At 42.2% G+C, this 16,823-nt stretch overlaps 1 protein-coding gene across 1 annotated transcript; it reads right to left on the reverse strand.

The window, feature by feature from the left end:
* Window positions 1-797: 797 nt before the first annotated feature.
* cpxm1a (carboxypeptidase X (M14 family), member 1a) lies at window positions 798-15,737 on the reverse strand. The gene is made up of 13 exons (XM_083997944.1): window positions 15,357-15,737; window positions 14,271-14,380; window positions 10,844-10,983; window positions 10,533-10,617; window positions 10,139-10,289; window positions 8,969-9,057; window positions 8,698-8,821; window positions 7,704-7,900; window positions 6,275-6,451; window positions 3,807-4,101; window positions 3,224-3,363; window positions 3,011-3,113; window positions 798-1,267 (listed from the first exon to the last, which is right to left on the reverse strand). The coding sequence occupies exons 1-13, from the start codon at window positions 15,703-15,705 to the stop codon at window positions 939-941; spliced, it is 2,289 nt and encodes a 762-aa protein (XP_083854070.1). The 5' UTR covers window positions 15,706-15,737; the 3' UTR covers window positions 798-938.
* Between the last annotated feature and the right edge of the window lie 1,086 nt (window positions 15,738-16,823).

A 16,823-nucleotide genomic window follows, 5' to 3' on the forward strand; every position in this document is an offset into this window, starting at 1 on the left:
AAACCCGGCCATAGCAGCGTATTTCAGTTTGTGCGAATCAGGGGATTTTACAGTCATCTTGAAATTTAAAGTGGTCAACTTGTCGGTTGACCGATGGAGTCAACTCACTCCAATTTTCATGCCGGTACCACCACAGCAACTTCATATATACATGTGTCGTTAAAACGGTGCAATTTATGCAAATTTATGCAGAGTTATGCAAATTTGCTCATGTTAACAAAAAATTTCAAAAAACTTTTACGTAATACATTTTTTGTTTGTCTTAATGTAAGTAATCAACTCAGTAATTTTCATGGAGATATCTAAAGGTTAAAATTTTTACCTTACTCATATGAAAAAAATTGTTTATATGCGTATAAATGGGATATGTTTGGGTGTTTTTCAAAACTTTCCCCTAATGGGATTCTTCGGGGCTTTTTTTCCCTCAATCAGGACATGCTGAGGATACAAAATCAGTTGAGTTTGCTTCTGTTGCAATTTGTTTAACCTTTTCTCATAAAATGACTGGACTAAGACTGCTTGCTGAAAAACTGCCCCTGACAGAAATGTGCATCAGCGGTTTTGCATGAATTTACCTCGAAAACATTTCTGTCTCGTAACATCCTGTTATTATCTCATAGCGTGGTGAATGTGCAGGTCACAACTTGTCCACCAGAGCGTTTTGGAGTTGTTGGATTGTGTATTTGATGAGGGAAGCCAAGAAATCCCATTAGCCTCCGTAGCGTAGCTCTGAGCAGCTCGCAGCTCTGCTCTGCCGCTCTAAAAATAGCTTGCACCGACAATTAAAGGTAAAGGAACCTACTCCTAAAACTATAGGGATAATGGCAATGAGCCAATTTGCCACAATGTTGAACTTTCCCTTTAACTCGTTTTTGATCCAGCTCCTCTCTGAGGCCTCTTCAGCCCGTCGTCCCTCCCTCTCTTCTCTCCCTCCTCTCTCAGGCTCTCTGGGCTCCAGAGGACCGAGCTTTCCTCGCCTGCAGCCGCTGGCTCTCCCGGCGCCGGTTGAGGACCTTGGTGGTGGCGCGGAGTTTCCGGAGCCTGAGGGCGCGGAGACGCAGCTGGAGGTCCTGAGGGATCTTCCCCCCTTTGGCCCGGATCTCCTTCAGCCTCTCGATGGGCGTCTTGGTGAGGGTGAAGTCGCAGATGGTGGCGTGCGGCTCCATCCCGACGCGGCACCGGCGCACCGATGGGAGGTAGCCCAGGGCCAGGACCACCACGCGGTACTCGCCGGGGTTCAGGAGGCGCCAGAAGTCTCCGTCAGTGGCTGCAGGAAGTAAAAAGGTTGGAGGTTAAGTTAGCGCTCGCTTCCTGTCAAGTTCAACACATTCTGAAATCAAGGCAAAGTGTAGTATCTGCACCAAAACCAAGGCAAAAGTGCAGTATCTGCACCAAAACCAAGGCAAAAGTGCAGTATCTGCACCAAAACCAAGGCAAAAGTGCAGTATCTACACCAAAACCAAGGCAATAGTGCAGTATCTGCACCAAAACCAAGGCAAAAGTGCAGTATCTGCACCAAAACCAAGGCAAAGTGTAGTATCTGCACCAAAACCAAGGCAAAGTGTAGTATCTGCACCAAAACCAAGGCAAAAGTGCAGTATCTGCACCAAAACCAAGGCAAAGTGTAGTATCTACACCAAAACCAAGGCAAAAGTGCAGTATCTACACCAAAACCAAGGCAAAAGTGGCGTATCTGCACCAAAACCAAGGCAAAGTGTAGTATCTGCACCAAAACCAAGGCAAAGTGTAGTATCTACACCAAAACCAAGGCAAAAGTGTAGTATCTGCACCAAAACCAAGGCAAAAGTGCAGTATCTGCCATAAAATGGTCAAAATTGGTCAGAAAGACAAACTACAAAATACATTTAATTCAGTCCACCTTTATCTAATCAATTATAGACTTGGTAGTTATTCATAATTTGATGCTTAAACCTAACAATGAAAAACACAAAAAGCTGTTTTTCTCAGTTTGGCATTTTTACAGATACTGCACTTTGCCTTTGTAGGGCAGTATTAGTTCTCACCTTGAGTGTAATTCAATGATGATGGTCATCAAACACTTCACATTGAAGTCCATAATACACAAGTAACATTTCAGAGTTACCATTAAACCATCACCATCAAAAAAATAAAATAAAAGTTCAACACATTCACATAACCACTGTGTTTGCCAAGTCTTATAACATTTCATTGCTGTGCTGCTGTTTGTGCTTTTGCTCTGGTTAATGAGTAACTACAGTTCCTCAAAATGCCAGAGAACAGGAGTGAGCTGTAGGTTTGTGCAACAACACTTGCTGCAGAACAAGTGAATAAAGCTGCAGGATAAAGAAGAAACACACAAACTGTGCAGAAAAACTTAAAACTGTCCTGGTTTTCCACTATAGAGCTGGACTGATATAGGATATTCGGGGCCGACACCAATATTATGCATTCAAAAGTTAGGAAAACCAGTTAAAATTGGCCAATATCCCTAATTTATTTTGCAATAATGCCAGTTTTTTGTACAAACACAAGTATTAGAGGCTCAACATTTTACTGTTTATTCAAATCGGCCTCGGTGCAGCACTTCTGTACACATTTGGAAAAATTAAATGAAATGTATACAAATAACTAGAAAGAAGGCAGAAGTCTATAATGGATGAATGACACACTTTTCCCCCCCTTTTTGCCCCCTGTGTGGTGCAAACGCAGAGAAATGAGACCCTAACCCTCAAATCAGACAATTATGTCGGTTGGATCGTATTTTCCACAACAAAATTTTACTTGAGCCTACATATCAAATTCTTAAGATATAACAGTTTTCCCTCCTTGGACTCATTCACATCACTAAAGTGCACTGAAAATATCTCCATATTGTTTTGTTTTTTACATTCGGCTGATTTAGACATAAAGAGTCTGGATGGTTTCTGCAGCCCAGATCTCCTCTGATGTGAAAACTAAATCACTAAGTTTTAAAAAGTCCCAGGGAAGAGAAGAAATTAAAACAGAGTCTTGAAATCTGCTGTCTCACCTGTTCGGATGTCGTGGTGGTGGTCCTCCACCCGGATTATCGCATCTGCAATCCCCTTCCTGGTCAGCTTGTCCCTCACCACACCTTTAATCCCTCTGTGAACCTGAGAGAAGACACAACGCTGCAGTGTCACGACTCCAAACAGCAGAAACTAAACTATTTTTGTTATTATGACTTATCAATTATTAGAAATTTGCTTTTTTTGCTGCCGACCTGCTCCATGTAAATCAGCAGAGATTCCCTGTTGTTGTCCCACTCGGTGGGAAGTTCGCTGGCGTGAGGGAATTTATCACAGGACAGCTCCATCGTCACCTCGAAGCAGTTGGTGTGGAGGTAGCTGAAGTCGTTCATACCTGAGGAGAAACACACAGCGAGCAAACATTAAAAACAAACAGGAAAAAAAATACAAATAGGCTGAAGCTGCTTCAGGAGATGAACAATTAGAGTTATCTGATAGAGACACTTTGCTTTTCAGGTGAGGTTAGTGCATAGGAGAGAAACTAGAACGAAAGGATTAAAAAACAAATAAAGAATTTGATATATCTCTCTTGAATCCCTGTGTGTGCATACCAGATCTTTAATAAAAAGACAAAACTCAAAGGTTAATTCAACTAAAATATGTGAGATTAAGTACAAAATCCTTTAATTTTCCACTTTAAAACACCTTTTCCCTGTTTCAAATCCGATTTATGTGCATGGGATTAGTATCCTCAAATTGGAAAATGACTGAATTAGATCCTTTAGAGAACATAATACCCATAAAAGATGGTTAATATCTTTGGTATTTAAGACTCACTGCCGGGGACGGTGTGCCACGCTCCGCCGTTGATGACGTTGTTGTGCTTCTGGAAGTCGTCGTAGTGGCACCGGCGGCGCTCGGGGTTGGCCATCACCAGGTTGGTGGAGGCGTAGACGGTGGCGAGCCAGCGGAAGAAGGCGTCGTCCGGCGTGGGCGTGTTTTCGTGAGGGGCCCAGTCCCGGGTGCAGTCGAAGGGGTAGACCACCACCAGATCTCCGCCGTGCAGGTTGGCGCTGAGCACGAAGGGGATGTCCTGCATCCAGCTGATGACGGCACGGGTCTCTGGGGCAACCTGGGGGTATAAAAGTACAAAGATTTAGATAAGATAAGATAAAATTGGATTGTTGGGGTTCATGAGATGATTAATGGGTAATTTTATTTAGTATAATTAAAGGGATGGTTCACACATCTACTCACCCTCATGTCGACTAAGAGCTGTGAGAATTTTCAGAGTCCTCCGTGCCTTCTCTGAGTTACGGGGGGGTCCGCGCAGCAGTATTTGTCCATATAATGGTTGTGAATGGATACCAACTTTCTTCGTCCAAAAAGACACACCAAAAAACATCCAAATACCTCCATACTGCTCGTCTGTAATGTCCCTCTTGTATTGAAGCCCCGACATGAGAAATTGTTCCACTGGGAGCTTCCGCTACAAACACGCTTAAAATATAGACTTATTTAATTTTTTTCGGAACAATTTCTCATGTCGGGGCTTCAATAGAGGGACATTACAGACGAGCAGTATGGAGGTATTTGGATGTTTTTTGGTGTGTCTTTTTGGACGAAGAAAGTTGGTATCCATTGACATCCATAATATGGACAAATACTGCTGCGCGGACCCCCCGTAACTCAGAGAAGGCACGGAGGACTCTGAAACTTCTCCCAGCCCTTAGTCGACATGAGGGTGAGTAGATAATGAGTTTTGGGTGAACTATCCCTTTAAGTTGTTTTGGCCTTAATTTAATGAGGTGTTTGGCCTTTAATGGTTAAATAAAACAATTTAGAGGCTCCAATTATAGATGACCTTTATTGTGAAGGTCTTTCACAACACTTCTTTCTGACAAATAAATGTAGTTAAGTTAACAGTGTAGTGTTTCCTCTGACATGTTCTCAAGTATAAAACCACCTAAAAAGCAAAACCTCAAGTAAAGTACCTCAAAAATAAGTATTTCCTTTGTGTTCATCCACAAGCTGGTAATGTCATTCATCATTTTTAATGAGTCACAAGGTTTTTCCTGACAAAAACCTTTCACATGCTCATGTAAAAACTTTTAACACAACTGTATACTGTATTTATGTGCAGGGATTTGTATGAAAAAGATGCTTTAAAATTAAAATGTAATCATATTCGAAGGCAGGACGTTCGTCGTTAACAAGGAAACTGTCTCCAAACACAGAGTGACAGTCCTCAGACTTCCAGGAAAACCCACATTTCTTTTTTTTTTTGTGGGACTCGAAATTATTTCCTGCGTTGCCACTAAAGTGGAACCAGTAAGGAACAAAAAAGTGTTTCTCAGTGTGACCTACATTTGTGCTCAAACTGAACTGAAAACATCTGAACTATTACAGTTTTAGCTCGGCTGTGTGGTGCAGTTGTCTTTGGCTCAGTATCCGTTATCCGGTAATATTTGCCACAGCAGAGTATTTTTGGTTTTTTCACTCTTGACGCAATAGTTGAATCTTTTTTCCACCAGTTAATTCTTAATAAAAACAACCAGGTGGCGCTAAAGGAAGACACTTCTTAAAGGGATAGTTCAACATTTTGGCAAATTGGCCCATTGCCATAATCCCTATAGTCATAGCAGTAGGTTCGTTACCTTTAATTGTTGGTGCAAGATATTTTTAGAACGGCGGAGCAGAGCCGTGAGCTGCTCAGAGCTACGCTACGGAGGCTAATGGGATTTCTTGGTTTCCCTCATCAAACTCATCAAATACACAATCCATCAACTCCAAAACGCTCTGGTGGACAAGTTGTGACCTGCACATTCACCACACTATGAGATAATAACAGGATGTTACGAGACAGAAATGTTTTTGAGGTAAATTCATGCAAAACCGCTGATGCACATTCCCGTCAGGGGCAGTTTTTCATCAAGCAGTCTCTGCATTTACCTCTAAAACAACTCTGTCTGGTAACGTTCTGTTATTATCTCATAGCGTGGTGAATGTGCAGGTCACAACTTGTCCACCAGAGCGTTTTGGAGTTGTTGGATTGTCTATTTGATGAGTTTGATGAGAGAAACCAAGAAATCCCATTAGCCTCCGTAGCGTAGCTCTGAGCAGCTCACGGCTCTGCTCCGCCGTTCTAAAAATAGCTTGCACCGACAATTTAAGGTAATGAACCTATTGCTGTGACTATAGGGATTATGGCAATTGGCCACTTGGCTAAAATGTTGAACTATCCCTTTAAATGCGACACATGCAAGTGTGCTGATAGTTGGACAACTGCAGCTGCTCGTCCTCACCATGGCGTCCTCCTGGGTGTAGTATTCTGGGATGGGGATGTAGTGGTTGGGGACTTTGGACGGATCTGCTGCCGCCTCCATCGCGTCCCACATGATGTTGTTCAGGTCGGGGAAGTTGTGATTCAGGTCGATTCCCTCGTAGCTGTACCGTCCTTCAGCCCAGTGGGCCTCCGAGCCCTGAGGTCAGAAAAACACAGAGGGACAGATCGGTGAAGACGATGAGACAGATAGAGGAGGACGTATGTAGAGAGATAATCACACCTCCCTCCTTCCTTCCTTCCTGTTGTCTCACATTAATAAAATGTCTGTGGATGAATGATGGAGGTAGCTGGGTGGTGACTAACAGACGAGATGTGGGCTGCACATTTTTGCAACTTCAAAAGTGGCATTTTTCCAGTTAAGAGTTGATGTTCTTCAAAAGGTCATAGATCACACTGAGGGAGTTTTACAAACCACAGTTCACGTAGATCATACACGCTGCAGACAGCCAGGCTTTATCTCACAGTGAATCTACAGCTCTTATTAGGTTGATGTTTTTTTTTTATTATTGCAAACACAGACAAACCTCAACCTTTAACCGGTTTGCAGACTCTTCTGTAAACCATCTCCCACCTTCTCATAAGCTGCTTCATATCCGTCAGGGTTCATGGAGGCAAAGGAGGTGAGTTTGTGTCTCGGTGACCAGTCGTACAACGCGCTCTTGTACTCTTTGTGCATGTCTACCTTTTGCAGCAAACATTTCCACTAAAAGCAGTTTGCACAGCAGGTCAGGGCTTCACAATCCCACCTTAAAAACCACCGTCCACAAATAAAGGAACTTTTTTTAAAACTGAATTATAAAAATCTTTATTTAATGGACGTCTAATTTACATATAATCTGCAAAATATCAATTTACTGTTAGCTAAATAAACTAAGTAATCAGACCTACAGTATGTGACCTCTGTGATCGTGCAGCTTTTATCCAAATGGTCAAATCTGGAAGACCGCTGTTTTCTGTTAAGACTCTCCTTTTAAAAGAGACATATTTTGCCTCTTTTCTACAAATTAGAATAGTTCCCAGGTGTCTTAAAGACATGTCTGTGACATGCTTTGGTCAAAATACCCCAAGGATCAAACATCACAGCTCTTTTCATCTGCTCTAAACAGCCCTGTTCAGAATGGCTTGTTTCAGTGTCTGTCCCTTTAAATGCAAATGAGCCACAGATATTATGCTAATTAAAAAAACTAGTGACATCATTGTATGACAGCTGAGGGAACAGCTCGTAAACCCACATGGATTTTAACTCCAGGGAGCCTGAAAATTACAGATCTTTTTTGTTAATTCTCACATTTTGGGGGCCAGAAGGCAAGACAAACACCCACATATATGTTAAAGAGCTTCAAAAAAGTGATATCTCTTTAATATGTCCCCTTTAAACCATCACCCACCTTCTCATAAGCTGCTTCATATCCGTCAGGGTTCATGGAGGGCAGGAGGTGAATTCTCGTCTCGGTGATCAGTCGTACGACGCGCTGGTTGCCTCTCTTGTACTCTCTGCACAAGTACTGCATCAGGTTGAGGACCAGCTCTCGACCGAGCACCTCGTTCCCGTGCATCCCAGCCACGTAGCGAAACTCGGGCTCGCCTGCCAAGAGTAACAGAAATAAAACCTAGAGAGTCACTTTACCTGCCAAGCCCAAGCAACACATGTGCAAAGACACAACCAACCTGGAGTTTTTTTTTTTTTGGTTTTGTTCTGCAGGTCAGAGTGAAAAACCTAGAAGCACATGAGGAATATATTGAACATCTTCGATAAAACTTTAAACCCTTGTGTATTGTGTTGGGCAACAGTGCAGCACTTTGCCAATAATCACACGTGTATCGGCCAGACTTGATGGCCAGACATTCCTGAATATAAAAACGAAAAAGATCTGCATTTGGTACATGAACATGTTCTCGTAACTTCGGGGGAAAAAAGACGCCACTGTCGTGCTTCTTCTCGGATCTGGAACCAAATCAAACAACAGAACCGCTCATAATTGAAGTTGTTGGGTTTTGTTGACAGCTGTTGACGCTTAAAGCAGAAGCACATTTGAAGTGTGTTTATGCCTTTCTCACCGAGAGCAAAGAAAGACGAGCCGGAGCTGTTCTCCACTTAATTTATTTTAACTTTCTTGGCAGACGTGGAGCGACCACAATCCCCTGCCTGCATCTGAAGACAATATCTCAATGTTTGGGAGTTTAGTTTGCAGTTTCTAATTTCAAACTATTATCAGTTTGTTTATAGAAGAGAGAGGCCTCCTCTACGAGCCGCTGCACAGAAACCAGGGCTGTATAAACACTTGAAAAAACGTTGAACTTGGGTCCGTGAGCTGCTAAACTTTATAGAAACATGAGGAATTCTGGTCCAGAAACTTGGAGAAAAAGTTCACCCATTCGTACCGAGCTCGTGTTTGCCGGGGTTGTCTGACATCTCCATGACGTAGAGCTTAAGGCCCATGTAGCTCCTCCCGATGGTGTAGATGCGGGTGATGTCCGGACACGCCTCTGTCACAGACTTCATGAGCTGTTTGGCAAATCAAAGGGTTAAATGTAACAAACAACTCTAAAAGGAAAAGTTTGCAAACTGTTATTAGGACTGTGAGTAAAATCGTTGGCATTAGCTTTAGGGGGGAACGAGGAACCAAAGTTACTCATCATCGGCTGCTCTGACCTTTCTCATCTCTTTGTAGTTGTGGTGTCTGAAGTCCAGAGAGTCCTTCGATCCTGCACCTTGCTCTGAGTGGTAGGGGTCTGTTGGACCTGAGAGGAAATAACACACAAGGTTTTATATTTCAACAGGTTGGTGTCAGCCAATCAGAGGAGAGGAAGCTCCGAGCCTCTGTTCTGATTGGATAGTGATTGGTAAAATAGAAATAGAAGAGTAGATTTTTAGTTAAACTCTTGGAGAAAACAAATCCGGCAAGGTGGGCGGGGCTTGGTGATTGCTTTGTTGTGACATCACAAAGTTACAGGAAGTCCTGACAGCTCGTTTTTAAAGGGATAGTTCAACATTGTGGCAAATTATCCTATCACCATAATCCCTAGCAGTAGGTTCATTTCCTTTAATTGTCGGTGCATGTTGTTTTGAGATCAGCGGGGCAGAGCCGTGAGCTGCTCGGTGAACACAATGGAGGTGAACGGTACAGGTCCCCTGTCCCTCATCAAACTCATCAAATACACAATCCAACAACTCCAAAACGCTCTGGTGGACAAGTTGTGACCTGCACATTCACCACGCTATGAAATAATCATGTATAATTATGTAACATTACAAGACAGAGTTGTTTTAGAGGCAAATACAACCGGAACTACATTTCAGACACGGCTGCTGGGCGGAGGGATTTCAAAAGCACAGATAGTCCAGAGTATTTGATTCATTTCTCATAATGTTACATAAATATACATGATTATCTCATAGCGTGGTGAATGTGCAGGTCACAACTTGTCCACCAGAGCGTTTTGGAGTTGTTGGATTGTGTATTTGATGAGTTTGATGAGGGACAGGGGACCTGTGCCGTTCACCTCCATTGTTCACTGAGCAGCTCACGGATCTCAGAACAACATGCACCGATAATTAAAGGTAACGAACCTACTGCTATGACTATAGGGATCATGGTGAGAGGAGAATTTGCCAAAATGCTGAACTAGGTCATTTTCATTTCTCTGTGAATTAGGTGTTGATACTAGTAAACTGTTGCACATGGAAATCTGACTTTTACACAATGTGGGTCATTTAACACATTAGTCACTGTAAACATGTCTGTGTCTTCAGACTAACCCCTTACAGTGACTCATTGTTACTCAGAACCTGAAACATCTGCACCACAGTGTTCTTGCCTACCGTTGACACGACAGCCCAGGATCTCGGCCCTGAGGCAGACGGTGCCGTTGAAGTACCAGCTCTGCGGGTTGATGCGGATGTAGCGGGCGGCGGTGGGAACAGGAAGAAGTGCGAGCACCGGAATCTCTGGATGCTGGTTCCCTTCAAATATCTGCACAATCCAATGTAACAGCACATGATAAACTCACTGCATTGATCTGTTGCAACATTCAAACCAGTAACTGGGTTTAACTGCTCTATTGCAACACTTTCCTCTAATATTTTTGTTCATGGTTCATATTTTACTTTGGCACAAACTCTTTAAAATCTGTTTTCCATCATCAGCATGAGGCCCAACTGGTCACGGCTGGTCACATTCCTTAAAATCTGAAAATGCAAAATATAGAGCTCTTACCGCTTCGACCGTCCCATTCATGCAGGTTTGCCAGTTCATGGTGTCGTTGCTCAGCTGCACTTTGTAGCTTTCGACCCAGTCAAAACTACACAACAGCGAACAGGAAGAAGAACGAGAATCAGCTGTTTATCAAGAACAGCGTGCTCTGTCTTTGTTGCACAGGACAGTTTTCACTTTCCAGATGTGTGCAATAATCGCTTATCAGCAAATTATTCAGCGATTTCAGTCATTTTGTTGTGTAATAATTGTGTGTATTTTTTAATTTCTGAGACAGAAACGACTCAGACTTTTTAATCCTGATACTACCTGACCTCCAGATGGAGTTTCGGCCTTGCAGGATGACTCCGGTGAACAGGGTGAGGTGGAGAGCGTCCACCTGCAGCCACTGGTTCTTGTCTTTATAAGCTGCACACCAGGCTCCATCGTGCATGTCCCCATCCTCAATACCAGACTAACAAAAAAACACACACAAAAAAAGACAGAGAGGAAAAAAAAATCATGTTAAACAGAATTTTTTTGTCAACTGCAGAAGCCATTAAACCGACCGTAAATGCTTCTGGCTCTGCGTCTATTGCATAACACTTTGCCATTGACCTGATTGGAAAATAATTGCTTTCAGACTGTAGACTGCAGAACAAGAGGTGGGGTGGGGGGATGGCAGGGATATTGAATAACAACTTCTGGCATTTTGCTGAAATTGAAAATCTGCATAAAAGTTTCTAGCAATGACACAACTTCAACTGCAAATCCAGTCACTGCAGTTTTTATTACAGTGGTAATTTTACACGCAAATAAAAGCACTGGAAAAGAAAAAGACGGCGACTGTGGGTGACTTACTTCACTTTATAGTCCATTAGCTTCAGAAATGTGCAGTGGAAATGGATGGATAGAAATAAAATACACTTAACAGGAACAGAATGAGTGAGATAATTTACTCTGATTGTGTTGATTTGTACATTTTCATATTGAAAACATAAAGTAAAGTCAGAGTGTTACCTGACCTTCGCCAAAGCTAAAGATAACCCAAAGTAAAAGCAGCTGCAACTGAACAACTGATACTTTTACAAAGACCAAGAATGAATAAAAACATGAACTTAAGTTTTCCCCTGTTTGTTATTCCAGCTATCCTTTTGGAGCTGAAACAATACGTCTAATGATCGGTCAGTTGATCAGCTTCACCACATTGGATCACCGTGAAAACTCTGTGCAAACATCCGTGGATTAAAACCACTGACCTGGACTTTTTTTGTTAGTCTTGTTCCAGCCAAAATGCCAAAAATGTGATGAGTCCAGCCTGAATCATGCAGAAAAGTGCTTCTTTTCTTTGTCTTACACAATAGCACTCTGAGTGTCTTCGTGGTTTTTAACTGTTGTTTCCACAGAAAACAAATAATCTGCCATTCGAGGTTATTGGAACTTTTCTTGCAGCTTTTTCTCAAATATATCATACTTTTTTTTGTTTGATTATCTTTCAGTTTCTTTCCAAATAACAAAATATCTCTCCAAAGATTCATTGTGCAAAGTGATCAGTGTTGGGAACGTTACTTTTAAAAAGTAATTAGTTATAGTTACTAATTACTTCTCCCAAAAAGTAACTGAGTTAGTAACTCCACTACTTCACTATAATAGTAACTAGTTACCAGGGAAAGTAACTATTGCGTTACTTTTTCTTTCTTTTTTTTAAGTTTAAATATGTCGAAGAATTTGGATTTTTTTTCTCTCATTTTTAAATTGTATTTTATTGTTTTCATATATTTCACTGATCGCAATTATGGAATGCGAGTGTGTGTTTTATTGAACGCGAGGCTGCCTATGAAAATAGGTTACAGTGGGTTTTTTAAGTGCTGTGGCTACAAGCAAATCTCATATTGTCTCTGTACAAAGACAACAAAGACCTTTTTAAATGTGAAAACAGCGGAGACCTATTCAAGATTTGCGTTTAATAACAGGCGAAACATCGAAATTAATTTATTCATGGCCACATTAAGTGAAATTATTAACTTTACCGATTATCCATCTGATTATCTGTCCTGCTGCGAGCGCACAACAGGGTATCAGCGGATCCTTAAAAAGTCTTAAATTCATGTATCTAAAATTAAGGCCTTAAAAAGTATTACATTTATTAGAAAATTCTAAGATGGTCTTAAATATATAATACACAGCATCATAAAATATGTATGCACTTAAACTTTTATATGAAATAACAGGGTATGCGCGCGGGGTCTTAAAAAGTCTAAAATGTGAAAATCTAAATTTTAGGTCTTAAAATGTCTTAAATTTGTTGAATTATTGTGTTCAAGTCTTAAATAATTTTAGACAGGTCTTACATTTTCTTATGCCCACCATGGGCGAGCATTTCACTCGCATTTGCCCCTAAAAAAAACAAACATGTGTGAACCGGAAAAATCACAAAAAGAAAGAGCACACGATTGGTCAAAAACTACAAATCCCACAATTATCTGGCCTCAACAATAACAGTAGTTAGTGTAAGTAAGGGAGAGTGGAGCTGTAGGTGAAAAGAGGAAACAACGCCACGTCTGGTCCTGTTCTATGTTGTTCGTTCACACCGTCACCGTTTATTCGTTACGTCCGCGGTGTAAAAGGCCGTAACGCAAAGACGCGATTAGGCGCGAGACGCGATTAGGCGCGAGACGCGGTATACGCGACTTTTTTTTTTTTTGCGACAATACACCCGATTCTTTTATGGCGACGGGACCTTCGCGTCTTCGTCCTTTTCATCGTGTGTGGTGGGAAGACCCACGAGGGGCTTCCCACCAAACACGAGGAACGCTTTTTTTTCGCTCGAGTTTATACGCGCGACCAAACGCGAGATACGCGAGAAATGCGATTTATCGCTCGTTTTGACTTTGTGTAAATTCGCGTCTTCACGAGCCCGCCCATTTTCACTACAACAACAACATTTCTGCTCTCACCAACCATGGTTGAGGTCACAACGCTGCTGTAGCTGCTCTGGAAGAGTTCCAGCTGATGAGCTACAGAGACTTTAGAGTCAAAGAGGAGCAGAGCGTCGCTGTGTCGGACTGTTTGGATTTAATGAAGAAGCTGCACAGAGTCAGGTGAGCAGAAGCTCAGGACAAACACTTCGCTCCGGGACATAATGTAGCTACACCTCACATGTTCTTGTCTTTTACCTCAGGGAGATTAAAGTAGTGTCTGTTTCCACTTTCCCTCCGATCTCGGCAGCTTCCCTCTGCTAGTCTGTGTGTGTGAGGCTAAACTGCGTGCGTGTGTGGTTTGTGTACAAACTGAACACTGCCTCTGATTGGCTTAGCATGAAACCTTACTCTGCCTCAACCAATCATCATCACTTATGCGGTTGTCTCGTCCCTCCCTCCTCCCCCCTCCCCTCACCAAAGGAGAGGAGGAAAAAACAACAACAGTTTAGCAGCTTCTGTGTCTGAGATGAGATGAGCCAAGTCGGAGGACAACGGCTTCAAAGTAGTTTGTAACGCGCCTCATTTAATTGTCGGTAACGGTAACGGCGTTGTAACGGTGGAAATAGTAATTAGTTAGATTACTCGTTACTGAAAAAGATAACGCCGTTAGTAACGCCGTTTATTTTAACGCCGTTATTCCCATCACTTTAAGTGATACAGCTAATCTGCCCACATCCTGTCCACATGAGTTTGCATCCTGCTCTTAAATTAAAACCAAACAAACTCAGACTCTGTTCTCTAAACTTTTGTGTTTGATCCAGATCTCCACTGACTGACTGACCTGGATGTTCAGCCTTCCCTTGTGAGGACCCAGGCCCGTCCGCTGGTAGGAAGAGGCTGTGAGCTGGCCGTCATCGACCCGCAGGGACTCCAGGCCGAGGGGAGGACAGTCTGGAAGGAAAAAAAGAAGAAAAGAGGAGCAATTATGAGATAAAAATCATCTGTGGGTTTGCCTGTGCTTGTCTGGAGATGCTGAGGGAAACAGAAACAGCTCTGGGACCGAGTGCTGAAGGGTTAAACGCTTTCTCTCTGAGTAAGCAAACACACGGCTGATGTAACATGAGGTCCCAGAGGTTGTTATGTGGAATATCTCTAATCATCCTGGGTCAGTTCAGTGGAAGTTTTGGAGGCCCTCTCCCTCTTCCTCCTCCTCCTCCTCCTCCTCCTTCTTCTTGCTCCTCTGGTGGAAACTGCAGATAAGTGATCTGTGCAGAGTTTGAATGTAATCCGAGACAAAGTTTAGGGGCCAAGAGTGAAAGAGTCAAACCTTCGAGTCGAGCAGGAAGACGAGATCTGCAGCTGCAGGGTATTTTACGGCTTTGGGAACAAGCAAAAACATTCCCATCAGTCACGACCACCACTACTCTCACTGCATGGCAGCTCAAAACAGCTTTTGTTTTGAGCTGCACAAGTTGATTTTAATTATGAAGTAATATTTTAAAAAATGAAATCTGGGCTGGTCTGTTTTTTTTTTTTTAGGTTAGAAGTTAAACAATTACAGAAAATAAGCAGGAAAAGTGGTTGTAAAGAGGATCTGACAGATTCCCCTGCAGATAGAACTAATTAAATGAGCTGTAACAATATTTACTATAATAAAAAGCAACTTTTGTTTATAATTCCTCTGTATTTCCATAAACAATGTGATTATAAGTTGATTTTTGCTCTGCAGGTTTACATGCAGGCTGCACTTAGCACATTAGAGTTAAATCAGAGGCTCAGTGGGTCCCTGAAGGCATCATTATTTTAATTGCACTTAGCTTCTTATTTAATTCACAATATAAAATGGGTTTAATTAGCTTCAAGTCTCTGCGGCTTCACATGTAAAGTAAAAGTGGACCACTTGGCAGACGTCCAGGTTGTTTCTTACCCAGTCCAGGTTTCTTAGCTTCCTCCTTGCTGTCATCTTTCTCCTCTTCTTCCTCTTCACTGTCTTTGTTTGTGTTTAGTTTGCTGTCCAGCTGTTTCCCTGTGCCAGCGGTGGATAACTTTGTCTGCGCTGTAGTAGTGGGAGCGGCTGCGTCTCCTCTGCTCTGACCCTCCTCAGTGACAGACTTGGTCCAGTTCACGCCGCCGGTCCCAGTTGTAGCAGCAGCCGTGTTGTTGTTAGATACTGAAGGTATCTGGTTCGCTGCATCGTCTATCAGCGTCTTGGCTGCACCGACAAATCCTCCCAGAAAAACCACTGCAGCCAACAACGTGCACAATGACTTTTCCATCTTGCTCTCTTTTGTCTGCTGCTGCTGCTGCTGCTGCTGCTGCTGCAGGAGTGGTGAGGGAGCAAGAAGAGAAAAAAAAAAGAAAATTCCCCCGGCCGGTTTATGTGGAGATGTCAGAGCCAGACCTCCATCCATATCCCTCCTCCTCCTACTCCTCAATCCCACCTCCCTCCCTCCCTCCCTTCCTCTCTCTCTCACCTCCCACATTTCCAGCTAAATCCTGAGGTGAAAAGTTATAATTTGATTTTTTTTAAAGAAAAAAAAAAGGACTTGTGCATGAATCCAGTTTACATAATGTGAGTTATGTGCCGAGCAGTGACCTATATGCTTCAGCAGCCAAAGTAAATGTACAGAAAGTTCACATTGTTGAACAACTACTTGTATTCTTACTCTTTTTTTTAATAGCAGGATGAGAGAAGAACATATAAGTGATCAAAACAAACAATTAAAGTCGAATACATTCATTTGAAAACAGCAAAAGTCAGCCTAACATAAAGATATCCTGCTTTATCTTAAGCACTATTCCCATTATTAACCAGTCTTTTTAATTACTATCAATGAAAATATCTTAAAATACAAGATTAACTTTATTAATCCGATTGGGAAATGAAACTCCTGTGTTTTCAGAAGAGCATCTGCTGCCTTTACATTCCTGAAAAACCCTCCCACCCTCTGGGAAATGTTCCTTGTTCTTCTCTGTAACGGTGCCAACATCATTTCCAGCCTGTTGTGTGTCCATCTCCTGCTGGAAGCTTTGACATTTCTTCAGAAGAAGCCTTGTCTCGTTTCCTGAAAAAGAAAAAAAAAAGAAAGAAAAAAAGCCCAAATGCAAAACAGCTGAGACAATAATGTGAACTGTCTAAAATGATAATATGAGGAAAAAAGCAGACATCTAAATGTTGTTGATGCGCCTGTGATTTATTGCAGCTGCAGAACTGTGACCTGCATGTAAAGACAGATTACAGCAAATATGACAAATTTGAACTGTTTGTTGAACTGCATCCACATCTGTGTTGCATTTTAAGTTTCGCTGTCTTGACACTAACGCAGCTTTTCTTTTACTCACTTGGCTGTCGTTATGCGGTAAATCTGGTAAATGACGTTGTTTTTTTCAATGC

This window comes from Trachurus trachurus (genome assembly GCF_905171665.1).
Source record: "Trachurus trachurus genome assembly, chromosome: 22".
NCBI classification, from domain to species: domain Eukaryota; kingdom Metazoa; phylum Chordata; class Actinopteri; order Carangiformes; family Carangidae; genus Trachurus; species Trachurus trachurus.

What these genes read in the sequence shown, in the direction of transcription:
- cpxm1a (XM_083997944.1), bottom strand. Translation starts at nt 15,705, where the DNA reads ATGGAAAAGTCATTGTGCACGTTGTTGGCTGCAGTGGTTTTTCTGGGA. An exon ending in AGGGAAGGCTGAACATCCAG is followed by an intron (nt 10,984 to 14,270) that starts GTCAGTCAGTCA and finishes TTTTTTTGTTAG; the next exon opens with TCTGGTATTGAGGATGGGGA. An exon ending in ATGAAGCAGCTTATGAGAAG is followed by an intron (nt 6,452 to 7,703) that starts GTGGGTGATGGT and finishes TTCTGACCTCAG; the next exon opens with GGCTCGGAGGCCCACTGGGC.